The 27807-nt window shown below is 42.3% G+C and overlaps 2 protein-coding genes across 3 annotated transcripts in view; one reads left to right on the top strand and one right to left on the bottom strand.

Moving 5' to 3' along the window:
* Positions 1 to 1340: 1340 nt before the first annotated feature.
* LOC117365025 (T-box transcription factor T-A-like) lies at positions 1341 to 26405 on the top strand. Of its 2 annotated transcripts, XM_033954863.1 has the most exons (8): positions 1341 to 1587; positions 14891 to 15155; positions 17155 to 17289; positions 17682 to 17743; positions 18484 to 18545; positions 19130 to 19315; positions 21389 to 21512; positions 25052 to 26405. In XM_033954863.1, the coding sequence occupies exons 1-8, from the start codon at positions 1400 to 1402 to the stop codon at positions 25299 to 25301; spliced, it is 1272 nt and encodes a 423-aa protein (XP_033810754.1). In that variant the 5' UTR covers positions 1341 to 1399; the 3' UTR covers positions 25302 to 26405. The 2 variants fall into 2 exon arrangements, with proteins under 2 accessions (XP_033810754.1, XP_033810755.1); XM_033954864.1 differs by lacking the exon at positions 19130 to 19315.
* Positions 22303 to 27807, bottom strand: part of GPN2 (GPN-loop GTPase 2) — a 28387-nt gene continuing 22882 nt past the window's right edge. Inside the window, exon 8 of the transcript XR_004540342.1 lies at positions 22303 to 24274. The gene's annotated coding sequence lies outside the window, so the exon portion shown is untranslated. The remainder of the gene's footprint in view (positions 24275 to 27807) is intronic.

Here is a 27807-nt window from a genome sequence, read left to right on the forward strand (position 1 = left end):
AATAATAAAATTTATTAATGACAAAAATTTTTTATGTGCAAACCCTTTTACCAATCAAGGGACCCGACACGGTCCGTGTTTCGGACACACCTTCGTCAGGGGTCCATGGTAAAAGTAGAGGGAGAAAACAAAAAAATAACAAAAATACTGTATAGTGGTAGCAAAACATAAGCGACGTCACAATCCGTCACTGTAAAAAGCCGTCTTATGTTTTGCTACCACTATACAGTATTTTTGTTATTTTTTTGTTTTCTCCCTCTACTTTTACCATGGACCCCTGACGAAGGTGTGTCCGAAACACGGACCGTGTCGGGTCCCTTGATTGGTAAAAGGGTTTGCATATAAAAATTTTTTGTCATTAATAAATTTTATTATTTTTTGTCATTAATAAATTTTGCCTACGTCTTGTACAGATCTGCAGTTTTGTTTTGTTTGCTTCTAACCTCAGGACTACATTTGATCAGCTCTATTCAGATAAGTGACCTTTATTGAAAAGAATTGAAAAACATTATAAATTATATTGAGTGAGAGAGACTCTTTATTGAAAAAAGAACGAAAAAAAGATTAAACAGAAGTTTAAAGAGTGTGTTTTTTTTTTTTAAATGATGTACACACCATTTCTTCTGTACTTTTGGAGTTTTTGACCAAGGATGTGTCTGCTGGTCTCAAACTTTGTTTGAAGCCAGCTTGTCTATGTGGGTAGCTTACAGAGCCCCTATTGGACACTGAGGTTTTTTCTCCTTTTCAATATAATGTGATATGTAGACCTGTGTCTTGAGGGTGTTGTGTTAATTTTGGATTTTTTGGACATCCTTTTCTTGATATTTTCGGATTCTTAGGGAAAGAAGTAATACATAGAACAGATCAAATGCATCAAGTTGAATCTAAGGAACTTGATGGAAAAAAATTAAGCAAGTAAAACAAACCTTGATTAAAAATAATAATTTTGGAAGTAAATTACTTCTTATGTTTGGCGGTTTGTAGAACTAGAGAATAATACTTCTGTTGTATCCATTTTCAATTGAATGTTAACATCAGCTGCAAAATTCATAATCCAGAACTCATCACTCTTGTGGTTTCCTTTATTAATCGGATCGTAAAGCAAAAGAGCGCAAAGGTGATTTTATTGCGCGTCTCTCCTCATCAGCCGATTTGCCGCTAAGAGGAAGAGAACTCAAGCAGCCATCTGGACTCAGCGTTCGGACCACGCCTACTGCCGCATCAGCAAATCACAGGGACCGCTCTCCTTCCGGGGGCGTGGCTTGGCAGCGGCGCCGCCAATGGGGAGCCGGGAGCCTGCCGCCCGGACGGCGCAGGTGCTGCGGGGCATTTAAATCCTTGAACTGGAAGTGCGCCTAGTGCGTAGCCCGGGGCATGTGCGCGATCGTCGGGCCGCACCATGAGCGCAGGGCCCGCCAGCGACCAGCGGCTTGAGCATGTGTTCAGCGCGGTGGAGCACGAGTTCCAGGCGGGCAGCGACAAGGGGGACCCCCTGGAGAGGGAGATCAGCGTGGCCCTAGAGGACAAGGAGCTGTGGAGCAAGTTTAAGGAGCTGATCAACGAAATGATCGTCACCAAAACCGGCAGGTGGGTGAAGGAGGGCGAGAGCCCGGGACCCGTGAAAGTCACCGACGTGGAGTTTCTTTAGAGCTGATGTGTTTGTTGCACCAGTAAAGTTGGGTCCGAAATGAAGGCTTTTGGTGTTAAACCTTAGTTTAGTCTCGCTTTTGGCATTAAGCCGAGACTTCCGTCTAAAGTTCTGATGTCCACCTTCTCCAGAGTCCAGTAGTGATGTGGTTTATTTAGGCTCAATGGTGGGGACGAGAGAAGAAAGTTTTGTTTTGTCTGCTGGGGGGGGTCTCAACATTTTGTGTCCCTGCTGGATTTTGTGATTTGAGCTTTTCATGTGTGTGTTTCAGAGATGTTGAAAAGGGAGACTCTGACTCCCCTGATGAAGCTGTTGATGTAAATCTAGGACCATCTCCAAAAACCAACCAAAGCATCTTCGTGGTGCAATATTTAATGCACAACTTGTATCTAAAGACGTCTCAAAATAATTTTCAATTTAAAACAAGATTTTTGGTTTTTTAATTAGACAATGTTTAAAAAAAAAAAAATTCTGGCTTATTAAGGAATTGTTAAAAATGTAAAGCTTTGGGCTCCGTTTCCTTTTGCTCCGCCCTTCATGGCCAACCTATACAAACGTTTATGTGAAAGCTTAAAAATCGTTTGTCCCTCCAGAAACGAGGACTAATTATCAAAAATAAAATCTAGAAAGTAGACTAGAACAGGTCCCCTTGATAAAGTAACATTTGCAAAAATCCCAGGATTTGAATAAACTAAAACTAACTTGTATTTTAACTAGCAAGTAAAACCTTGATTAAAAATAATTATTTTTGCAAGTAAATTACTTCTTATGTTTGGAGGTTTTTAGAAATGGAGAATAATACTTAAATTTTAAACTAAATACCTTCAATTATTCAGTGACCACACAATTACTCCCAATACTCATAGGCTGATGCCAAATTGAAAAAATATACTAAGTTAATAGACTGGAACGCGAGTCACATTTAGAAGTAGTCTCAGTGACTGACCATATTGCAGACTATCATCGGTTCAATTGTCTATTTATTATATTTCTAAAAAGACTTATTTTACTGTTGATTTTATAAACTTCTCATGTATAAATATTTTTCTTCTATATAAATACATGAAAGGCTAATATTGCTGTACATTCTTAATTCAGGTCTTATCTATTACTTAACTTGACCATCTGTCCAGAATTGTCTATTAACTTAGTGTATTTTTCAATTTGGCAACAGCCTATAAGTATTGGGAGTTATTGTGACATACAAATTTTAGCCATTTTCATCTAGGTGACATTCTGTTGGATAGATGACGTTTAACTGAAACAATAAAGAAATTTATTGTTTCTTTATGGCATAATTCTGATATTAAATTTCAATGGGCTACACTCAATCGGATTGGCTGGGGGAAGGGCTGACGGACCTCGCGGATCTAAACCCGCACGTCCTTAAAACCTAAAGTCCGTGCCACTTGTAGTTAGTTTCTGGCTCTGACAGATCTCGACGACAATTTAGCTCTGACGGATCCATCTCAGCATAGGGAGGGAAAAGTATTAGGATCCATCAGTGCTAAAATGTCACCGAGGTCTGTCGGAGCCAGAGACTAAAACCATTCCCCTTAATGAAGCTTTGCAGTAAATCTCTCCTGCAAAAGATACCAGTGGCGGGGACCCGGCCCAACCGTCCGGGCTCTATAAACATTCAATTATTGCCAGCAAAGTAGCTGCGGCACTTGTAGAGTCTGGCTCCGACAGACCTCGGTGACATTTTAGCGCTGACGGATCCTAATACTTCTCCCTCCCTATGCTGAGACGGATCCGTCAGAGCTAAATTGTCATCGAGGTCTGTCAGAGCCAAAAAACTAACTACAAGTGGCACGGACCTTAGGTTTTTAAGGACGTGCGGGTTTAGATCCGCGAGGTCCGCGTTTTACCCCTTCCTGTTGGCTGGCAACTGAGGAACTGCGAAGGGAAGATGGTTGGATATGGCTCGTTATAGAAAATCTAATCTAATCCTTAGGTTTGTATACCGCATCTTCTCCACGTTCGTGGAGCTCGGCACAGTTTACAGGAGATGTAATAGGAAGGAACTACAATAAAGGGTTAGAGGTCGAAGTATGAAGAATATTTAGAGGACTAGGGATGCCATATATGAAGAGATTTTGAGGACTTGGAGAGAGGCTTGCATTTTTGAGAAAAGCCAGGTTTTCAGATGTTTGCGGAAAACTTGGAGAGAGCTCAGGTTCCGAAGAGGGGAGGTAAGTTTGTTCCAGAGCTCAGTGGTTTGGTTATTGGTTACAGCTTCAGTACTCTTTAAAAGGCTCTAAATTACTTGAGCCGGTGCGGAAGGGGGAAACTGGTTTGCCTGATTTTTGTGGGATTATCTGGGCAGAGCAAAAAAAAATTTTTTTCACTTTACAGGAAATGTTAAATTTTTAAGGGCTCCTTTTACGAAGGTGTGCTAGGGCCTTAACGCGCGGAATAGCGTGCACTAGCCGCTACCACCTCGTTTTGAGCAGGCGGTAGATTTCCGGCTAGCGCACTTTCATTAGAGGAGCCCGAAGAGTAAAGGTAGGTGTAGTGCTTTGGAACATATATGGGAATATGAGTTGGTAGGAAACATGGGCCCACCCATCATATTTGTCTGTCAATCTCTTAATAGCCCCCTACCACCTTTAGCCCTCTGTCTCTGTCATAATTAGATAGTAAGCTCTTCTGAGCAGGGACCATCGCTTGCATATACAATGTGCCCGTTGCATGCGCCTGGTAGAGGGGGAGGATTGGGCAGCTTTTTGGACTAGTCTATCGACCTGTTCTGTCTGCTTTTGTTACTCGGTCTTGCGTTTATTTGGCTCATCTGGTCCTCTGGATGCCCTATGAAGTATCTAGATAAGGGGAGGGTCTCTGGCATACTGGTCTTGTCAGAGTTGGGGGGTCTCTAACATATGGTATACACTTTCTAAAATGGCATTATATATAGGGTAGAATTGAAAGGATTTTTCAATTTTGGCTTCCTTTGACTTAAGCATGTTATTATATGGTCTGTAGCTTTGCCTAATTTGCCAAAAAAAGAAAATCTAAATGGTTTGATATATTAAAGGATATAGCGATACAGCAAATCTTAAGAACTGAAAGAACAGTTTAGTTTTGTCGGAATGCTGTCTGCATAGTCCTGAAGTATCCAAGTTTTATTAAAAATTTGATAAAAACGCTTATATAATTTCTAAGCGATTTACATGAGGAGGTAGCTGCTGTTAAAAATGCCTATTTTATTTCATTTTAAAAGGTTTGGACGTCTTTAGATGTTTGTTGTCAGCCTTCTGTATATTTTTAATGTACCTTTTTCCATTGTGTGGAATGTTGTATCTGTGCCAATATACACACGCCAGCAGGATAATTTGCGTAATTTTAAGCGATTATTGATGAGGTGTTTATTTTGCAAGATGAAGTATGGGGTTTAAGCTTTTTGTGTGGTTGAGCGCTGTCTTTTTGTCTTAAATTTGTAATGTATGTATTCAGGGTGGTTTGTTTTCTTTTGATATTGTGTATGTTTGTTGTGACCCGCTTGGTATAAAGTGGGATGCATAAATTACAAAGGTGTTTTCATAATCGCCACATCACCACGGCCTACCTAGACTCACACTGGTTACCAATACAAGCACGAATTCAATTCAAACTATACTGTCTATTATTCAAAGCATTAAATGGCATTTCCCCCCCCACTTACCTAAACAACCGCCTAAATCAGAACCTTACTACTAGACAAAGAAGAACTCAGACCCCATTTACCTACCCCCCATTCAAATGTACTTGACGCAAGAAAGATGTTTGACAACCTACTAGCGACGCAGGCGGCGAAACTTGACCGCTCCATCTCCAACTTGCTGACCACAACGAGCGACTTCAAATCATTTCGAAAAGCAATCATAACCCCGCTATTCAAAAAATGTATCCAGATATCTTAACTCTTCCCCTTATCCTTTCCCCTCCCTTGTAAATCCCCCCTCAAAGTCATACCCTCTCTTGTAATTTTTTCTCTCCAAAGTATCAACCATGTATACAGCTCCCTAAATTGCAAATCTCCTGGAAATGTCCAGTTAGCTTCTTTTGTAATCCGCCTGGAAAAGAAGTCACTAATGTAATGTAATAAAAGATGTGGATCTAGAAGAAAAAAGTTTATCCCTCAGACTAGCTGTGTTGTAACAGTTCACTATAACACACTTTTGGATTTATATAAGGTGAGAGTTAACTTTAGACGTAATTTGGATAAAGAAATAGTCCAAGATGAAGAATGATAGGTTTGAGATTTCTCAGTTATTGTCACAGGAAAACGATTCAGCGGTATTTATGGAAATTAATTGTGCATTTGACAGTTCTCCTTATGACATTGCATAGTGTTACATCCTGAAACTTTGAGTCCCGATGTGCTAAGCTAAGAAACAACAAAAACCCTATTTAAAGCAAATAGGAGATTGTAATTGCTGGGAGAAGTGAAGTGAAGGAAGCGGATGGTTTAAAATACAAAACCAAGGAGGAGATGTCCAAAAAAACATTCCCAGGTTCTCCAAAATCAGTTTGTCGTTTTTCAGATCTTGCAGGTATAGGCATAGGGGCTACCATATGGCTCCAGGAGGATGATTATAAATATAGTTATAAATATTTGTTAATACTGTAGATGGAAGAGACGCTGAGCCAATGATACAGGAAGCGGGACTGAATGCAGTAATTGCTATAGCGATTGTCTGGGGCCAGAGCCCTGGGGTTCAGGTTTGTAAGAGATTAATCTCCCCTCCCCATCCTACTCCTGTCCTATCACCATTATTTGAAATTGTATTTTCTCCCCTCTCTTAATCCTCTGTTTTTTTTCAGACCCCTTCGGACCCACTGGCTTCTTGACTTTGGGAGAAGTTATCTCCTGGGCCCCCTGAATAACTTTGGGGAAGATTCCTTTAACTCCCCTGCCTCTTAGATCTAGCTGAAAACAAGGTGTTTCTTGCTGTCAACAAATTTATATAGGAATATTATATGCGTTTATCGATCAATTCTGCTTTGAACTGAAGAAATGTAACTGAGTGCCAGATGAGGCATAGCTGCTGGTCGTTCTTAGCCCTGGAGAAGAAGGAATGAGTACAATAAATTCAACTCTGTTGTGGGAATGAAGACCAATTTAGAGCAGAATGGCAAATACATTGGAACAATACAAATGCTGGCTGCAGCTTAAAAATTACAAGTATTAATTCAGCACTGCTTCACCTGTAATTGAAAGTGCTGAACAGATTGGGCAGCCAGACATTGTAGGTACAGGATCAGCCTAGGTGCTCTGAATAGTGCTGAAGTGCATAGGTTCCTGGGTCAGCAGAACCGTATAAGTCAGGGGTAGGGAACTCCAGTCCTGGAGAGCCATATTCCAGCCGGGTTTTCAGGATTTCCCCAATGAATATGCATTGAAAGTACAGGTTCATTGGGGAAATCCTGAAAACCCGACTGGAATATGGCTCTCCAGGACCGGAGTTCCCTACCCCTGGTATAAGTCCTCTGGACAACCGAGCTCCGATCCTGGAGCTGGGAACAATTATTAGGTGCAAATTTCATTGGCGATAAAAAGCAATTAGCAGCAAATGGCTGAAATGTGATTCACAGATATTAACTTGAACCATTTCAGGTAAACGCACAAACTGGTGTCGCCATAGCAGAATCTTCTGGGCTAAAACGGCAACGTGCTTTTCATTGGACTCTCGTCGCAAAGAATCTATAGCGCCGCCAGCATGTACAAAATGTAGGAATCGGACTTCTAAAGAACCTTCAGGCCCACAACCCAGAACTAAAATAAATTAGGATGAGCATAAATAGGACGAATATAGTACAGGTTGCTGGAGCTAGGTTAACCTATTTAAGAGGATATAAATATAATGCTTAAATGGTTAACGGTAATCTTGTATACATCCTCTATAATAAAACCCTAAGTGCGCATGCGCACTTAGGAGACTGTGATACCTGACATTGTGCTGTGTCCTTCCGTGGCCGTATTCTATTTGCGGCGCGTGTTAGCTGGCGGCACGTGCGCTGGCTTGCGCCGGCTGGCGGCGCGTGCAGTGATTTTGAGCGGTGGTGGCAGTTTCACTCCTGATAGCTGGCGCCTAGAGGAACGGCTGGAGGGTGTTGTGCGGGTGCTGTGAGGTGTCTCGTGCTGGTAAAAATTCCCTGCTGGAAGGGGTGCTGCTGGACAGGGGGGAGGTCAAACAAAAGGAGAAGGCCTACTGCTGGACAGGGGGAGCAGGGAAGAGGTGCTGCTAGACATGGGGGAGGTACAAGGAAGGGAGAAGGGCTATTGCTGGACGGGGGGAGCAGGGAAGGGGTGCTGCTGGACAGGGAGGAGGTACAAGGAAGGGAGAAGGGCTACTGCTGGACAGGGGAGCAGGGAAGGGGTGCTGCTGGACAGGGGGGAGGTACAAGGAAGGGAGAAGGGCTACTGCTGGACAGGGGAGCAGGGAAGAGGTGCTGCTGGACATGGGGGCGGTACAAGGAAGGGAAAAGGGCTACTGCAGGACAGGGGGAGCAGGGAAGAGGTGCTGCTGGAAGGGGGAGGGGGAAATGGAAGGGAAAAGGGCTACTGCTGGACAGGGGGAGCAGGCAAGGGGTGGTGGTGGACAGCCGAGGAAAGAGAGAGACAGAAAGAAAGAAAGACAGACAGAAAGCGGCCAAGGAGAGAGAGAGAGAGAAAGAAAGACAGACACACACATCTATTCTAGCACCCATTAATGTAACGGGCTTAAAGACTAGTATATAATAGTTTAATAAAGCAAATGTAAACATGGTACCCTAGGTAAGGGCTGATAACAATCGCAGTGGAATCCATCTGAATCTGTATTTAAAATCCCATTACATATTTGTTTCCTAAATAATGATCATTCTTATATGGGTTTTTTTTTTTTTTTTAACTTTGTTAACTGCATAGAACTTAACAAGGTTATGCGGTATAGAAATTATTTGTCATGTTGTGTTTGTTATTACAAATGTCTTTGGAAAACCGCTCTGAATCGACTCCCTTGTCATTAGTAGCGGGACAGACGTTTCCAATAAAGATAGCAGTAGCCCACTGGCTCCCCAGAGCCAAACACTGTATCTTTAAGGGCTTGATGCTAGCGAACAAATCCTCGTACACCATGACACCACATTACATGTCAAGCAAACTTCCGCCATATGTGCCAAACAGACCAGGGTGAAATGGGCCTCCACACACCCCCTGGTTGTGCCCTTTTGACTGCAAGATGACGATCCTACTCCCCATTTCTTACTAAGCTACTGGAACCAATTGCCCTCACGGATCGGATCCCTTGAAGGGCTCCTGAACTTTAGGAAAGCTATTTTTTTTTTAAAAAAAACTCACCTCTTCACCTAATTTCCCCGACGATTGCCGTACGATTGGATAGAAATGTGTAACGAAACTGGAACCTTTTGTATATGCTAAATTAGGATGAACCAATTGTGGGGTAAATATGACAAATTTGTAACCCGCTTGAACTATATATTATGTAAGGATGGCAAATTGTACAGTGAAACTAGAATCTCTGTATTTGTAAAGTTACGATTAAGACTTACAGCCTCTCTTACAAAGCCACGTAGCAACAACCCCGAAGCCCTTTAAATCTTTATGGGCTTCGGGGCCGTTAGCACAGCCTCTAGCGTGGCTCAGTAAAAGAGGCCGTTAGTATTGTAAATATGGCAAATTTATAACTCGTTTGACTATATTATGTAAATACTACTACTTATCACTTACATAGCGCTAAAAGGTGTATGCAATGCTGTGCATTTTGAGATTTTTAGACGGTCCCTGCTTAGAAGAACTTAGGGCCTGTTTTACAAAGCCGCGCTAGCGGCTACAGGGCGGTAACGGCCCCAAAGCCCATAGAGATTTACAGGGCTTCGGGGCTGTTGCTGTGCGGCTTTGTAAAACAGGCCTTTAGCCTAACTTGGGGCAGGCAGACATGACATATAGGGTTGGGGATGCAGAACCCAAGGTGAGAGGAGACTGAGAGGGGACATGATCGAAACATTCAAGATATTGAAGGGAATAGACTTAGTAGATAAAGACAAGGTAGGGAGAACGAGAGGGCACTCTCTAAAGTTAAAAGGGGATAGATTCCATACAAACGTTAGGAAGTTCTTTTTCACCCAGAGAGTGGTGGAAAACTGGAACGCTCTTACGGAGGCTGTCGTAGGGGAAAACACCCTCCAGGGATTCAAGACAAAGTTAGACAAGTTCCTGCCGAACCGGAACGTACTCGGGTAAGGCTAGTCTCAGTTAGGGCGCTGGTCTTTGACCTAAGGGCCGCTGCGGGAGCGGAGTGCTGGGCACGATGGACCACTGGTCTGACCCAGCAGCAGCAATTCTTATGTTCTTATGAAAGCACTCTCAAAGAGGTGGGCTTTTAACTGGGCCTTGAACACTGCCAGAAACGGAGCTCGCCGTAGGGATTCATGCAGCTTGTTCCAAGCGTACGGCGCAGCAAGGCAGAAGGATGGAGTCTGGAGTTGGCAGTTGAAGAGAAGGGCACAGATAGAAACTTACCAGCTGAGTGGAGCTCACAGGGAGGAACACAGGGGGAGATGAGCAAAGAGAGATAGTGAGTGCATTTGTAGGTCAGTAAGAGGAGTTTTGAATTGCATTCGGAAACGGATGGGAAGCCAATGAAGTGACTATACTGTATATGACGTATGTTAACCTGTAACCTGCTCTGGGCTCATTGGGGGAGAACGGGATAGGCGACAAAATAAATAAAAACACCCCTTATTTCCCTTATGTTTATTAGTTTATGAGGTAGGGAGGGGGGTATTTTATTATTACATATATCATACAATAATGGAGTATATGGTTGGGGGGGATGGGCGAGGGATAGAGATAAGAATATATGTAATATACCAATGATTGTTTATAAGTGATGTATTTATTGTTACTGTGAATGAAAATATTAACACTTAATGTAATTTGTGAAAATGAATAAAGAATTATAAAATAAATAAATAATAATAAAAAAAAATAAAAACACCCCATCAACATCCCACAAATTCAATAGGATTTTGTTATTGTTTTTTTTGTTTTGTTTTTAATTCTTTATTCATTTTCAAAATTGTATTGTTAAATATATTCAATCATATTAACAATAAATATCACTTACATGCTATCATTTGCACATTACATAAATTCTTATCCCTCCCCCTTTCCACCCCTCCCACCCATATATTCCATTATCATATAAAAAAACATGTAATAATAAAATTCCCCCCTCCCTACACCTTAAATTGATAAATATAAGGGAAACAATTTCAATTAATCTTTACAATATTTTGTTAATGGTTTCCACACATCCTGAAATTTCTTAAAATATCCCCGTTGTAATGCAATAAACCTTTCCATTTTATAGATATGGCATAAAGAGTTCCACCAGAAGTTATAATTTAATCTCCTCCAATCCTTCCAATTATATGTAATTTGCTGAATGGCAACACCAGTCATTATAAGTAATAATTTATTGTTATTTGCAGAAATCTGACTTTTTGCTCTCATTTCCATACCAAATATAACAGTATCATAGGAGAATGCCACTGGATTGTCTAATAAACTATTAATTTTGGTCCCAAATTGATTTCCAAAAATTCATAATAAATGGGCAATGAAACAATAAATGATCTAAAGTTCCTGCTTCTGGATGGTTTGGATTTTGTTATTGTTAATAAATTATAGTAGAAATTTCATTTAAAAAAAAATTATTCTGCCTATTCCTAAGTGGATTACAATAAAGCATACATATTTAAAATATCCAACAAAATCCTCAATATATCACACCATTAACTCCCCTCCCCCTTTCCTTTACAAGCTGCGCTTGAGGCTTTTAGGATGGGCAGTGAGTTAAGCACTCCGACACGCGTAGGGATTCTATGAGCATCGGAATATTTAACGCACTGGCTTGCGCTAGAAACCTCTAGGCAGCTCAATTAAAGGGGCCCTAAATAAGGTCCCATATATACAAATAACGACCTTTTTTTTTTTTTTTTTCAATTTAAAATTTTATTGAGCCAAAATATATTGCATACAATAACCGCAGAAACATCCAATGCAAAGCAATGAACATTTACACAAAAGCTCTTCCACTAATATGTATAACAATTTTTATTGAAAGAATCAAATAATCAGTACAATAGGATAATACAAAAATGCATTCAATACAATAAGAATTACAATAATATTTCATACAAATTTAAATCATTCTTTCAAATTTAATTTCCATATGAATTAATTCAATCTTATCTACACCCCCCTTAATTCCATCCCCTACCCACTATGTTCCCTTAAATGAAATCCCTCACCCTGGATGAAAGTTGACAAAAATAAAGAATTAAAATAAATAACTAGAATGTAATTATTAAACCTAATTTTCACAATAAATCATTGATAACCAAACTTCGTATTTTTGGTGAAAGATTCTGAATATAAGGATCCCAAACGTCCATAAAAAGACTAATAATATAGTCACTCTCTTGTCACTTCAGTATTCGGCCATAAGACCCCAACATGCAAAGCAAAAGAAAAAAAAAACTCCAAACCAAACAACCAACCCCTCAAACAGCCCAAAGCATAAAAAAATGGGGAGGAAAAAAATCCTCCCTCTACCGCCACCCCCCCCCCCAAAAAAAAAAACCAACAAAAAAGTGAATCACTTCTCATCTAGTGAGTGGGCTACAAACAAAACACCACAACATGAGGTTTCACACCAAGTAATATTGTCAAAATATTTTTATTGAGCTCAACAAGAAACAAAAACAAGAGAAAATACAAAGAACAAGCTCACAATTTTCCATAAAAACCAGAACAAACTACAACCCCCTTCCGCCCCCCCCCCCCCCACACACACATAGGTCCTCCTTCAGCAATAGACTATAACAGGAACCATCAATGAAATCAGGTACAACAGCTCAGCCATAGATAATAAGGGGGAGAATAAAAAACCAAAATATCAACAGTTCAGCAGGCGGCTACGAGCCAGGGGGGTCACGGTGTTCCAAAAGGGCTCCCATATGCACTGAAAGGAGCATCCACGAAGGGAAGAAAAATCCAGCATATCTCGGCGTTCCCACATCAGGAGTGTGACCATACAACACCGCCAAAGGGAGTATCAGGCGCTTCCACCTCCAGCCACTTGTAGAATACATTTCGGAGCCCCAAGAATAGTCCATCTGAGGAAAGCAGCAGTCCCACTTCAGCGTGGAAAATAATGGAGAGACGCACCAAAAAAAAACAACGGAAAGCATTGTACAGTAACATGCCAGAGACGCGCCACAAACAAAAATATATCTTCCCAAAAAGACCTAACAATAGGACAGGTCCAGAACACATATCCCAAACCCGCCTCCGGAGCCTGACATCTAAGACAGGCAGCCGACGCACGAGATAAGCCCTCTTAGGAGAGATGTACAATCTTAGAACTAACTTATAATGTTGTTCCCAAAAGGTAGTATATTTACGATAAACATATAATTTCGAACAGCTTGCAATATCACAGTATCAGACAATACCATATTGAGATCCCTAGCCTAGGCATCTCGTAGTCTAATGTGATTAAGCAAAGGGGACTCATCCTTCAGGTGGCGGTGATGGAATTTAAGCAGAATGGGGAGCTATGAGCCTATGGTGAATGCCGTAGACAGCAACTCCTGACGAGAAGCCGTTAAGTGGCAGGATGGCAAGGAAGCAAGGTAGTGATGAATCTGCAGATAGGCAAATCCATCAGTGGAAGGAAGATCAAAATCCTCCCGTAGCTGAGCAAAGGACTCGCACCAAGTAATATAACGAGACCATACCTAAGGAAAGTACGAAAGCCTGTTTCTGCGTAGACCCCCCCCCCCCCCTTTGTGTAGGACAGCGTCCAAGGGTGGAAGATCTGATTTCTTCCAGGTGGCAGCCATCAGTACAAATACATTTTGTTTTTTTTAGTTTGAAGTTCTACCAGCTTCTGTGATAGTCTACAGAGGAGAATTATTTAATTACTTAAGAGGATAAACTATTTGTTTATTTAAATTCTTTATTGATTTTCCACATATTAACGGTGCAAAATACAAATATAACAATGTATAATATATCAATAAAAGCACATTCATCTTACACATATACATAAAACAACCATTCCCCCCCCAATCCTCTCAATGATTTAAATATGTAATAATAGTTTAATCCCACCCTCCTCCCACCCACCCTGGATGTATATTCCCAAAGGACCCAACTAAGACAGAAGTATCCCCCTCCCTCCTGGATGTGTGTGGAAACTACAGTGAAGTAACAAAAGATGTCAACGGACCCCCAAACAAGTTTAAACAAACTACTATGCCCCAATATGTCAGCATTCATTTTTTCATATCTATAGCTGGAGTATAGATTGGTCCACGGAAAAGGAAAATTTAGACGCTCATGATTTTTCCATTTTGGAGTTACCATCTGTATAGCTACCCCAGTCATAATTAAGAAAAGCCGGCATTTATATCGGTCCCTGGGGGTTTAATATGCAGCAATGGTCCAAAGGGATTGTTGATTCCAGTATGAGATTAATCTGTCCCCATAGTGACTTCCAAAAGTTAAGTATCAAAGGACAATAGAACAACAGATGATCCAGTGTCCCTATGTCCAGATGACAGTGGCAATACATTTGTGGTCGCGTTGTGGGTAACCAATTCAAACTTAGAGGGGTCGGAGCCCTGATGAAACCCAGTACGTATAGGGTGAAACATGTTGGTGATAGATCCCTTTGAATGCACCACTTCAGCTAAGTATTAGCTTTATAATAAGATTATTGGCAAAATAGTCAGAGCAAAGTTCTATCTTCACAATAGATTATAAGTGACCCGGTGAAACTAAAATGGAGTGGATGGTGGCATTTCTGAGGGTCTGAAGACTAATTTATTTGAGTGGATTGACCGGTGTTGGTTTACAGTATACCATCTCCTTTGTGTATTGAACTGATATTATCCTCTCAAAAACATTTATTTATTATCCTTCCATCAACATATTTTACAGATGCTGCCACTGTCATCTATTAGATTTGGAACTGTCTAACTTGTGTAACCTAACAGGGGTCTGTGTAATAAACTATTTGAGACTTAACAAGGGCTTGATCACTTCCAAAAGGAGCATTCCAGATATCTCATATTTTTATTTGCTATAACATCACCTATTCTTTTTTTTTTTTGTATCCTGAGAATTTAGACGTGTTCTTAGATTCTTGGTCTTCATGGCTTCTTTCTTGCTTGTGTCTCCAGAAGGATGTTCCCAGTGCTGAAAGTAAGCTTGTCCGGTTTGGACCCTAATTCCATGTACTCCATCCTCCTGGACTTTGTGGCTGCAGACGGTAACAGATGGAAATATGTAAATGGAGAGTGGATTCCAGGGGGGAAACCAGAACCTCAGAGCCCCAGCTGTGTGTATATTCACCCCGACTCTCCCAACTTTGGGGCTCACTGGATGAAGGCTCCTGTCGCCTTCAGTAAAGTCAAGCTTTCTAACAAGATGAACGGAGGCGGCCAGGTAACATTGCTCCCCATCCCCCCAACCGGAATGGTGCAGAAAGTGGCAAACCGCAGAGATTTTCTGATGGTGGGACTCTTGACAGTGATGATACTTGCCCAAAATTGTCTGCGGGGCCTACTGCAAGTTGTGCATGAACGTTAGTGACCGATCAAGGCAAAAAGGGACCGAGGAGATGCAACAGAATTCCGATGCTGTTCTCTACCAGCGCTCAACCCTAACAGCATGAAAATCGTATGCACGCCGTTAGTATTGAGAATTGGTTGGTAAAGGGCTCGGAACTTCCTGGTGCATAGTAAGGGGGGGGCAGTTCGCCCCAGGTGCCGTCTTGGTGGGGGCGCGGACACCTGTCTTCCTCTCCGTCCCCCCCCCACCGTACCTCCTTTAATTTTCCGGCCGCGAGCAACATCCTGAACTTGCTGCCTGCGTCAGCTCTCTCGGACATCATTTCCGGGTCCCGGGTATAGGAAATGACGTCGGAGGGAAAGCCGATGCAATGCGGGCAGCCAGTTCGGGATGCTGTTCGCGCCCGGAAAATTAAAGCAGTATGGGGGATTGGAAGGGGGGCATGCATGCGGCAGGTGCTAGGGGTGGGGTCGGGAAGGTGCGGGGGAGCAGAGAAGAGAGCGGGAGAGAGACGCCACCCACCCTCGCTACGCCACAGTGCACATGCCCAATGAAGGGGAGCAAGAGGACTTTCCGGCAGTGGTTGGAAGTGGGAAGCGATGGGGTAAGTGCTGCTGTTGCCCGAAAAGATGTTGGGAGGCAAGAAAGTCGCCCTCCCCAAGCAACTAAAATCTACCAACAGCTGTTTGTAGTTTTTAGGGTGACGGGACAAAAGCACGCGAGACACCAGCGCACTGTGGGAAAACTTACTTTTAAAGAGCTCTTACAGGGGGTGTGTGGGGGGGAACCCCCCACTTTACTTCATACTGTTTGCGCTGCCATTGGGGGGAGGGTGCAACCCCTCACATTATAGAGAAAACTGAACTTTTCCCTAAAAAAAAAATCGGGAAAAGTTCAGTTTTCTCTAATTGAGGGTTCCAACTCCCCAACCCCCCCTCCCAACAGCAGCGCCAACAGTATGAAGTAAAGTTGGGGGGGTTCTCTGTTTTGTTTTAAATCAACTACTTAGTAGCTTCATCGCAGGCTCCCAAGCAATTCACATTGGAGAATGACATGGGGACTCAATTTCCCTGTCCCGTCCCTGTGAGTTTTGTTGCGGTCCCTGTTCCTGCAAGCTCTTCTTTAATGATTTTAAAGTGTTTGAGGCTTGTGCAGTTGAGGACAGAGCTTGCAGGAGTGGGGTAGGGACAGGAAAAGAACTCGCCGGGATGGGAAAATGAGTTCCCATGGGGACGGGAAAAAAATCTGTTCCCGTGTCATTCTCTAATTCACATCTACCATTTCCACTCCACTCAGTATTTTATAGACCTGTATCATGCCACCCTTGAGCCATCTCTTCTCCAAGCCCTAGCCGCTTTAGCCTTTCCTCATAGGGAAGTCATCCCATCATTTTTGTCGCCCTTCTCTAATTCCGCTATATCTTTTGAGGTGCAGCCATGCCGTAGAGCAATCTCACAGGGAAAGGTCGGGGTGTGGTGAGAGAGGAGAGACAGATGGGTTATCGAAGCTATATCATTTTATGGAAACGCAGATCTTTCGGTGGGTGTCGATGTTTCATTATTTTAACTTCAAAGGCCTTATGTTCTTGGATTATTTTAAAATGAAGACATTTTGCATTTACTGCAGAAATAAGTGTGTGACGGAGAACTGCTTCTTGGTAGCATTGCAGCAAAGATCTACCTGATGTTGGGGTAAAGGGAACTTAATTTACAATTTCTTCTTGCTTTACCCTGTTTTCATCCTGTTTCATATTACTTAAATTAACTAAGACATATCATTGCAGTCAAGGCGTTTCTTTTTTTTGTGTGCTTAGTGTTTTGATATATCTGTCTGTCCATAAACATTTTTGCCTCCTTTGTCTCGGGCTGTGTAGATAATGCTGAACTCGCTTCATAAATATGAACCCCGGATTCACGTGGTGAAGGTGGGGGGTCCCCAGAAAATGATAAGTAGCTTTGCCTTCTCAGAGACCCAGTTCATTGCTGTCACAGCTTATCAGAATGAGGAGGTGAGTCTTGGCATGCCAAAGGTTTCTTAACTTCTCTACCTCTCTCTCACTATTTTGACTCTTTGCTGTTCTCTTGGTTTGCTAGAAGTCTCCCAGAATAAATGATTCCAAAATCTCTTGCAATGGTGGGTTCCTAACTTGAGGCTATCCTGAAGAACCCACATCTAGTTAGGTATTCAAGACGAATGTGCTTGTGATAATTTTTTGCTTTTTGGCGAGTTTCCCTGTGTACATATTATCTCCTACATGTCCTGAATACCCGACTGGATGGGAGTTGCTGAGGACAGGTTTGGGAATCGTCAGTCTACAAAAATGAGTACCATTTCATGGGACACAAGCTGGGCTGATTGTTTGAAATGTTGAGACGTCATCAGATATTTTGCTCTCTCTAGATCACAGCCTTGAAAATCAAACATAATCCCTTTGCCAAAGCCTTCCTGGATGCCAAGGAGAGGTGAGTATTCCATCACCATGAAGGCACTGACAGTAACGGGAATAACACATCGCTGCATAGACTGGGTCTCGTTGGGATTTCAACTTTATTTGATGCTTTACATTGGTGTGTCTGTCGATATGCAGTGACAGATTTATTTTCCGGGCTGCTCTTATGTAGACGGCTGGGTGTTGTGTCTGCCTTTTCCCAGCTTTTCAGATGTAGCTTTTAGAACAGTGGTTCCCAACCCTGTCCTGGAGGACCCCCCAGGCCAGTCGGGTTTTCAGTATAGCCCTAATGAATATGCATGAGAGATATCTGCATATAATGGAGGTGTCAGGCATGCAAATCTGCTCCATTAGGGCTATCCTGAAAACCTGACTGGCCGGAGGGGGTGGGGTGGGGGGTGGGGGTGTGTGCCCTTCAGGACAGGATTGGGAACCACTGCTTTAGAAAACGTAAGAGTGGTGCAGCGGCTGATTATAAAACAGGTGAATTGTTTAGACAGGGTGGCTGCATACAGACACTTGCCTACCCTTCCCTATTGGTAAATCACTCCTGTTGGTACAGATGAATCGGAATCCTTGAAGCAGAGCATTACTGAGGTTCTAGTTCTACCAAATTTCATTCGAACTCCTATCGTACACTGATAGGAGAAGGGAGCCTTGACTGAATGTACAGGAGCAGAAACGCACCTTAATGTTGCCCTCCACCTGCACACTTTTTCAATTTGGTTTTTATCTTCTTTTCTTTTCCATCAGAAGCGACACGAGAGAGATCCTGGACAACAGCGGTGACAACCATCAGTCTGGATATTCACAGAGTGAGTTGGACGTTGACCTGACCCAAATAGACTTGTTACGTGTCTCCCATTTAAAAAAAAAAAAAAAAAAAAGGCACAACCACAAGAAATTTTAAGCAGAATATAAATATCTCAAATTAACAAAAAATTAAACATAGAAAAGTCAAATCTTTAAAAATAAATTATAACAATTACAAAACCAGTAACTAAATGCACAAATGGGCAATCGTACATCTTAGTAGAAGAAATTTCCCAGTCAGGTCAACATTACGCAGTTCCTAGGTTTCCTCTGTGAGATCGATGGGGGAATTTTAAAATCCTCTCCCTAAATGACAGTCTTCTGTCTGCCTTGTGCTCTAGAGAAATCACAGTTGACCCGTTCACCTTAGGGTTAGCAAGCACATAGACCCCCTTTTTGGAGATGTGGTCTCAAGTTCCTGCACGTCCGCTTTTCTTACATGGCTCTAATACAAGGTATTGTATCCTAAAAAAGACTTCCACTGTCTCCAAGGCTAATAGGGCGACTAAATCTGTGAACTGGACCGAGATCTTAGCGTTTCCTGCCCCTCAGGGAAGCTGTGAATTCTTTCTCTTCTCATTTGTAGTTGGAGGTTGGTTCCTACCAGCAGGCAACAGCTCCTTCTGCTCCTCTGCCAGTCCACCCTCGTTTTCAGGAAATCCATCCCCACTTCCCATGGGGCACACCTCGTACTGTGAGCGTTACTCCGGCTTGCGGAATCACCGAACAACACCTTATCCAAGTACTTACAGCCAGAGAACTGCCTCGCCAAGTAAGGACCCACCACATTTGGTTTCGGTACTTTTGTGTGCAGAAACTTTGAACAGTGGGGTGGGGGAGAGGAATGTTCTCTTCACTATTTTTAAGGCCGAGAGGTGGAACTAATTTCTCAGGGAAGAGTTAATAGATGGCACTTGGCATATCTTGAGTCTTGAGCTGTCGGAGCTGAACTGGACACGCCACAAAGCCTACATCGTGCATCTAATAGAAATGGCATGGAGCCCTTTTTCTTAGATGGGGTATTTAGATCCAAGAGGCAACCTCTTGTAGCCTTACTATGCTTCCAAAAACCTCTACAGCAGTGTCTCAAACTTTTTTTTTTTTTAGCTCCAGCACACTAAACGGAGCAAATGTTTTTCACGGCACATTATAATTGAAATTATATAATTGCAAACCCAACAAAACTAAATTGGAGAGTTATTTGTTTAAAGTTCTTTGAGTTATGTATGGGTAATTGTAACAACGGTGAAACTAAAATAGATGGAATAGAATTGCTAATCAATGCGATGGATGTGCTTGTTTTTGAGTGCAAATGATCTCAAAACGTGCCATGATTCGACAAACGATACACATTTCATCATCCACGATCTGCAGTTCTCTTTTTAAAAAAAATCTAATTTCTGTCCGAGCTGAAAATCCAAGTTTGCAAAGATAAGAAGATCCAAACGGTAACAAAGCCTTGATTGCTTTGTTGTTCAAGTTAGGATAACGAATGCATAAAAAAATAAAATTGCTTGCCCGATAGTTTTCAAGGACCAGTCTTGTCAAAGAATGACACTTGTCTGGGCAGTTGTACCCTTAAGCGCAAAGATGCTCATAACATTGACAGACTCTTACATACGCGACGTACACGTCATCTAGTCTTATTTTTATTCCCTTCATAAGTATATACTAAAGTAACATTCTGGAATCTCTTTGGGGCACACAGTTTGAGACACTGCTCTACAGCTAGGCTAAACAGATTTGGAGGTAAGCTGTACTTTTTTTTTTTTTTCCTCAGTAGCTCACTGCATGTTTCATTCAGGTACAGAAAGCATTTTGCTTTCACAATATAAGTTTGTACCTGAGGTTGATAAGGGTTATCTGACTTGCCTAAGATCACAAAGAGCAACAGGGGTCCAGCTGTTCTAACCATTAAAAGGGAACTCAACATCTGGGAGGGAGTCCAGCTACTATGCCACTGCAAGAAAGGGGTATGAACCAAAGATAGGTTATGGTGACTTAGGCTTATTTAAAAGCTACAAGTGCCCCACTCCTTATACTAGTGTATTGCAAACTGTGTGCTGAGAAGTGCAAGCACCGGCCTTCTACTGGACATGCCCTGGCTGGAGGGACTTCACACAAGGCACTGACGCTGATGTGATGACATCACGCACGCGTGACATCATTTTTTCAACGTCCGCACACCAGTTTGGTGTGCCGTGGCTTTGCCAAGTTTGAGAAACTGCCTTATACTGTGCGCATCTTTTTTTTTTTAGAAAGCGCGCGAGACAGACGTGCCGACAATGCCACCCAATTGCGCGCAGGACGTCTGCGTGCTGGATTTAAACGGTATTTTAAAGTGCTCCGAGGGGGGTGTAAGGGGGGAAACCCCACTTTAGTTAGAACTGTTGGCGCTCCCATTGGGGGGGGGAGCACCCCATTATAGAGGAAACAGCCTTTTTCCCTTTCTTTTTAGGGAAAAATTAGTTTTCTCTGTAAAGGGGGGGTTCAAGCCCGACCCCCCCCCCCCCCAAATGGGAGCACCAACAGTTACACACACCCTCGGAGCGCTTTAAAATAGTGTTTAAATCCCGCGCGCAGACGTCCTGTGTGCGATCGGGCGGCATTGTCGGCTTTTGACCCGTCACCGTCTCCCTCCAGCTGCTATGGTTACAGTATGTGCTTACCTGGAAAAAATCTGCGGGCAAATGCTGAAGCCACCTCAGAGAACTCTCTCCAAATGATAAATGACCAAAGCCACGCTGCCCACCTGTTGCTATACATTAGCTTGTTTGTTGTTGTTGTTGTATCTGTTTGAATTTTGTGTTGAGCTGATTTTTTGTTATCTTCTTCTTTTGTTCAGATAATTATATGGATAACTCCAATGGCCTCTCCATGCTTCCCGCTCACGACAGCTGGTCCAGTCTAAGTCTTACCAGTTCCACTGGGGTATTACCCATTTCTCCTAACTCCGTATCTTCCACAAGGTTTGCAAATCTACTTTTTTTTTTTTTCCCCTCCAGTTGTTTAAGAAATTATAGTTATCCGCCTTGAACCGCAAGGTAATGGCGGAATAGAAATCACTAATGTAATGTAATGTGTTGGAAAACCACAAGGGGGAAGAGCAAAGACAGTAGCATTTCAGCAAAAGAATGATACTCAGGCTGACATTGGATTTATTACATCTGATAATACCGCTGGTAGTAACAGTAGAGAGAAATAAGCTTCCATGAAGCTGCTACTTCAGAGAAGTGATAAGGGTGCAGGTTCCGACTCCTGTCGTCAGAGATTTCTTCATGTAACTCAACCATTCTAAGGCACATTTCAAGTTTACTGCTTTTAAGAAGCGACTCACCCTCCCCTTCTTACCTTCCTTTTAACATTTTTTTTAACTTCAAAAGTATTTTAGAAAGCCCTAACTCCAGTACCTTTCATACCGTCTCGCTACGTCTCGTCAGTCGTTTATGTTATTTTTTTAGCAAATGACCCCTTTTTCTTTTAAACATATATTTTTATTTTAATACTTTACTGTTTTAGTATGGTAAAACCAACCAAATATTTGATGATGGTCGGTATATCAAACACAAAATAAACTTGGATACCGCCTAAAAAATCCTAAGCAGTTTATATTTTAAAAAAACCTTTTGTACAAAAGTTTAAAAAATAAAAACCCGAAACAGAACCGGGGGGGGATGTACACTTTTTTTTTTTTTAATTTAATTGAGAGAATTTTTACATTGTTACATCACAAAGTAAACATATTTTCTAAACAAACCAAGGAAATTCATCTAGCCCACAAGAGTGGAAGAAAGCATACATTCATTTTAGGCTAACCATATGAAAGCAATCAAAATTGGGGGCGAATGGAAAACCCCTCCCCCCAATAATTCAATTATGCGCTATTTTTAATTACCCCATTAACTGAAAACGTAATCTACTTGCAGGGGAACTTCAGGGAAAAAGTTGCTCCCACCCCAAAAAGGCTTTCCTCCTAAGTTGCGTAGATTTAGCAACGTCGGGAAAGATCAAAACTTTATCGCCACGGAATTTCCTCTCTCTGCTCCTAAAATAGAGGCCTCCTTTTACGAAGCTGCGTTAGGGCATTAATGCGCAGAATAGTGTGCGCTACACTGCCCCCTGCGCTAGACGCTAACGCCAGCACTGAGCTGACGTTGGTTCTAGCCGCGTAGCGCGCGGTAATATCCTGCGTGCACTAAAAACGTTAGCACACCTTAGTAAAAGGAGCCCAGAATTTCGTAATTAGGACCTTATCTGATTCATTCAAACAAGTCTCTAAATGAGTAGCACGTGCTAAGTCCAAATCGATAATAGTTGATCCATTCCCTATTCTATAGGTAATTTTTCCTTTGGAGGGCTATAATAGTGATTTGATAACATCATTGTTTCCACATTTGTCATCCCTAATATCTCCTTGAGATATTTCCTAAGAAGTGTCTCAGGAGATAAAAGATGTGTTGAAGGAAAATTAACAAATCGTAAATTCCTAGCCTTTGTTTGATTTTTCCATCATCTCCATCTCTGATCAGGGCAAGGCCGCAATCAGATGGAGGAATTTTGCTGTTGCTTTAGCTGTTGAAAGCACCTTGGAATAAAAAGGTTTTTAGGCCTGATTTTTAATGGGGCTACAGCGTTCTTGTCTTAACTTGATAGGGAGGGAATTCCACTGTGGTAGTGCTACACTACTTTTCTGCAAAGGAAAAATCTCTCGGGGCCAGATCCACAAAGCTCTGGCAACATGGTGGAAAATAGCAGGTTGAGAGCGAGTTACACATTTTCCCAGCAATGCTCAGAACAAATAGCGTCCACAAACCCAGTACAATGCAGGGCTGATTGCCGGAGTTTGTTTTGGATGCAGCCATTGTGTGTGTTTTGTACAAGTGTGTCCTGTATCTATGGTCGTGCTGCAGCTGTTAGGCACGAGACAGACAGACACAGAGAGAGACAGACACAGAGAGAGACAGACACAGAGAGAGACAGACACAGAGAGAGACAGACAGATAGAGACAGACAGACAGCTAGAGACAGACAGACAGATAGAGACAGACAGAGACAGACAGACAGAGACAGACAGACACCTCCTAGTCAAGCGACTGGCAGCTGGAAAATTTTGACTACTGAAAGGCAGAAGGTCCCTGCTGTGCATTACACAAGAGTGATCATTTTAATATTAATGATCTGCTCCTTGTAATGCGTTTTGCATAGGATTCTTGGTGGCCGCGACGATGATGGGTAGGAAACCCCACCCCCCCTGCGAGCCCTTTTGTGCATCCTTGCAAATAGACTGGCTACGATCAGTCTTACTTGCACGGCAAGCTTTTGAGCAGCGAGGCCTCAGACGGGCTGAAATTTCAGGAGCTGCTATGATAAAAGGTAAAGAGAGTCTCCCGAAACTCACAGACCCAAGTCATAAACAACTTATGAGGTCTGCCACTTTCATCAAGTTTTTATTTAAAATTTATTAAATCGCCTATACAGGCGGTGTACAATTAAAAAAATAATAGATATTTACAAAACAATACACTCTTGACCACAGTTTAGTCAGACAAACTCACAGATATCAAGAGGCAAAAGGGCAAAAACTACAATATCAACAAGGAAAGAAAAATGACAGGTAAAAACATGGAGAGAGGAATTTTCATGTCATCATAAGGGTTTCTTGGCAGACTCTTAGTAGGGTGATTTGCCATTACCTTCCCCAATCCTCAAGTTTGCCTCTAAAAATTGTGTCCTGTAAAAGTGGGGATAGAAGACACGGGGAGATGGAAGGGAAATATTCAGAAAGGAAGCATGTAGGACCCTGCAGTAATTCAAAGCTTTCACCCTCCAGTAAAAAAAAAAAAAAAAAGTGATCCATTAGCTTTAAACTTAATTACATAGTAAGGACTTCATAATATTGTGATTATATTAACACTTATTTATTTATATATCACTTATATCCTAAGTGGTTTACATTCAGGTAACACATTTCCCCCATCTGTCCCGGCGGGCTCCAACTCTATCTAGTGTACCTGGGGCAATGGGGGGGGGGGGATTAAGTGACTTGACCAGGGTCACAACGAGCAGTGAGGGATTTGAACCCACAACCTCAGGGTGCTGAGGCTGTAGCTTTAACCACTGCACCACTGTTTTATGCTGCACTGATAGTTAAACCATTCTGAATATTTGGGGGGGGGGGTTTTTCTTCTATTTTTGTGAGGTTTGCAATACCCCCCCCCCCCCCCCCCCTGTGCTGTAACAGTTCTTAGTACTGGGCATCTATGTATTGCTAGCATTTAGTTTATTTTTCTTTTGCCAGTCTAATATGACTCTACCAAAAACATTACTCTGTATCTTTAAGCAGGTATTCATGCTGATGGCACGTTTGCCACACACATTTGGGGACAGGGTGGTGGTGGTAACATGTTTGTGTTCGTTTGAGAATAACATGGGGCGACATGAGCGAGAAATTACATGCTGTTTAGATAACTATCCTTCACTGTTCATTTCTGGTTTTCTTTTTTCCCAGTCAATATCCCAGTCTGTGGTCACTTAGTAGCAGTTCCCTTGCTCCTGCTGCCTCTCAGCCGGGCTCCACCTCCCAGTTTCTGCGAGGATCTTCGGTTTCTTACACCAGCCTGACATCTACTCTCCCAGCAGCCTCGGCGTCGCCGATCTACGACGGCACCCTGACGGAGGCGGCTACTAGTGAGAGCCAGTATGACTCTGCTATTGCTCGGCTGGCATCGACGTGGGCAACTGTCGCACAGACGTACTGACGCAGCCGTATGCTACTGCAGAGATGCCTGCACTGTCCCCGTAGCGAAAGAACAGACGAGACCTAGCCAGTTCAGCTAGCCAAGTGAAGAATCGGCAAGTGCTGTGTTCTCTGGGCCCCATCCTTCTCTACAGCTCGCCAAAGCTTCAAAAGGCTGCAGTTAAGACAGTATTCCAGCAAGACTCCACTCCCAAAGGACAACTGGAGGAGGGGGGGGGTTATTCTGAGGCCCAGACACATACAGTTCAAGACCTTCCCTCTTTCCTTTATTTACAACTGCCTAAGGATTGAGAAGGAGCCATAAAGTGGGGCTGAAAACTTGTTTGTGCTCATCACTACCCTGATAGCAGCGGAAGGAAGACACTGTCAGGGCTGAGAACCCTCCGTTACCCCAATTGTGTGATATCTGCTCCCTGGGACTGCACCCATGATGAAGAACAATCTTGTGGGACACTGAAAGTCTGCTGAGCGTTCCTTTTATAGTTTTTCTATACAGTAGTACTTCAGACCCTTATCTGATCTCTTTTTGCCAGGTTACTTCCTTTAAGCATCTTTTTAAGTATGATGTTAAAATGGTAAGATAGAAAATCTGAGTCTAAAATGACTTTAGAATCAAAGCCCCTACTTTCATGAACTGTCAACCGCTGAGTCCCAGGACAATTGCCCTGGGACTGGCCTACTCTATATGTAAACCAGGGGTTTCAAAGTCCCTCCTGGAGGGCCGCAATCTAGTCGGGTTTTCAGGATTTCCCCAATGAATATGCATGAGTTCTATTAGCATGCAAATAGATCTCATGCATATTCATTGGGGAAATCCTGAAAACCCGACTGGATTGCAGCCCTCCAGGAGGGACTTTGACACCCCTGATGTAAACCCTGACCAGGTTTCTCTGGAAGAGGGATTGGATTGCTGGGATCCTGCTGCATATCGAACCAGTCAGTTCCCCCTGCTGCAGCCTCATCCTTTTTGCCAGCACCTTCCTGCCATACTATTTATGTAAATAATGTAACTGTTGTACATTCAGTCATAAATCTGTCTGTGTGTCTTTTATTTATATCACTTTACCTGTAATAAATAACTTTAAGAACAAAATATTTTAGCGGAGGCAAAGCCCCATTTCTATGCTTCGTGAAGCTTAACCTGGTTTCTTTGGCCAGTTCCTCCTAGGAGTAACTAACAGCCGTGTTCCCTGCTCCTGTCAGAACTATAGTATCTGTGCTAATTCTTGTGTTTGGTCCAGAAGCTGAACTACAACTTCTGGGGGTGGGGAAGGACAAAAAGACCAGCACTGTTTTGTTTTCAAAACAGCTCACCAGCTCTAGTGCCAAATTATTGCAGGATCTGTTTTCAAATTCTCCCCTGGAGCAGTTTAAACCCCAAGCTTTCTTGTTTGACCTGGAGTAACAGTACTGAGTAAGGAAGGTTCTCCAGAATGTGTTTTCTCCTAGCTGGTGCTAGAAGAACAAAAGCAAGGCCGCTTGATGCCATGGCTACGACTAATCAAACTGACCAGAAACGGGCTGTGGCTCACTGGTAGAGATCAAATCCCGGTGCTTCTCCTTGTGACCCTGGGTAAGTCACTCCATCCTCCACTACCCCCACCACTTTGAAATGCCAAAGTCACAAAAAGGTACCTGGCAGAAACCCAAAGAGTGATCTTGGTGTATATAGGGCTAGAGGATATTATTTAATTTTTTTTATCATTATTTAAAATTAGTCACAAATGTGATTTAAAATGTATTTTATCTTTTATAATCAAATTCAACTCCTCTTATGTATATCATTTTTGCAGTTGTATTCTAACAAACCAACATTGGATAAGCCGTTTGTGGTTAAAGATAAGTGTTGCTGATATATATCTTAAAGATTCTTACGTTATACAATTAATTGATAAGAACTAAAGTAATGAATTAATGAATCATGATATTGGACTATATTAATTGAGAAGGGGGTCTTATTAATTTATTACTTTTTCAATAAAATAAACAAAAATAAAGACAGTAAATCAGGGAAGGAGGCTTTGGTATAAATGATTATCTAAAACCAAACAGAATACGGACCAGGGATAACATAGTTATGGGAGGTCCTATGCACTGAAATCTGTTTATATCGTATGTTGTTGTTTATATCCTAGGTTATTGTTTGAGGGTTTTGTGATTAATTGAAAGTTATTGCAAAAATGATATAGGGTAGTTGAATTTGATTATAAAAGATAAAATAAATTTTAAAGCACATTTGTGACTACATTGCCCCCTCCGTATTCGCGGTTTCTGTATCTTCGGTTTTGATTAGTTGTGATTTTCTGCCCAAAAAAATCATTTTCATTTTTTGGGCTATTTTAAGCCCTATGAGCCCCCTCTTAAGCCTTACCTGGTGGTCTAGCAGGTTTTTGGGCAGGAGTGATCTGCCCACAGGAAATGGCTGCCTTGAGCTCCCGTAGTCTCTCGAGCCATCTCCTGTGAGCGATCTGCACGAAAACCTGCTAGACCACCAGGTAAGGCTTACA

Source organism: Geotrypetes seraphini, chromosome 8, assembly GCF_902459505.1.
Source record: "Geotrypetes seraphini chromosome 8, aGeoSer1.1, whole genome shotgun sequence".
Classification (NCBI taxonomy): Eukaryota; Metazoa; Chordata; class Amphibia; order Gymnophiona; family Dermophiidae; genus Geotrypetes; species Geotrypetes seraphini.

Excerpts from the sequence above, each read along its gene's own strand:
- LOC117365025 (XM_033954863.1), top strand. The coding sequence starts at position 1,400 with ATGAGCGCAGGGCCCGCCAGCGACCAGCGGCTTGAGCATGTGTTCAGC. Across the intron at positions 17,744-18,483 it reads TTCCTGGATGCCAAGGAGAG|AAGCGACACGAGAGAGATCC; the intron begins GTGAGTATTCCA and ends CTTTTCCATCAG. Across the intron at positions 21,513-25,051 it reads AACTCCGTATCTTCCACAAG|TCAATATCCCAGTCTGTGGT; the intron begins GTTTGCAAATCT and ends CTTTTTTCCCAG.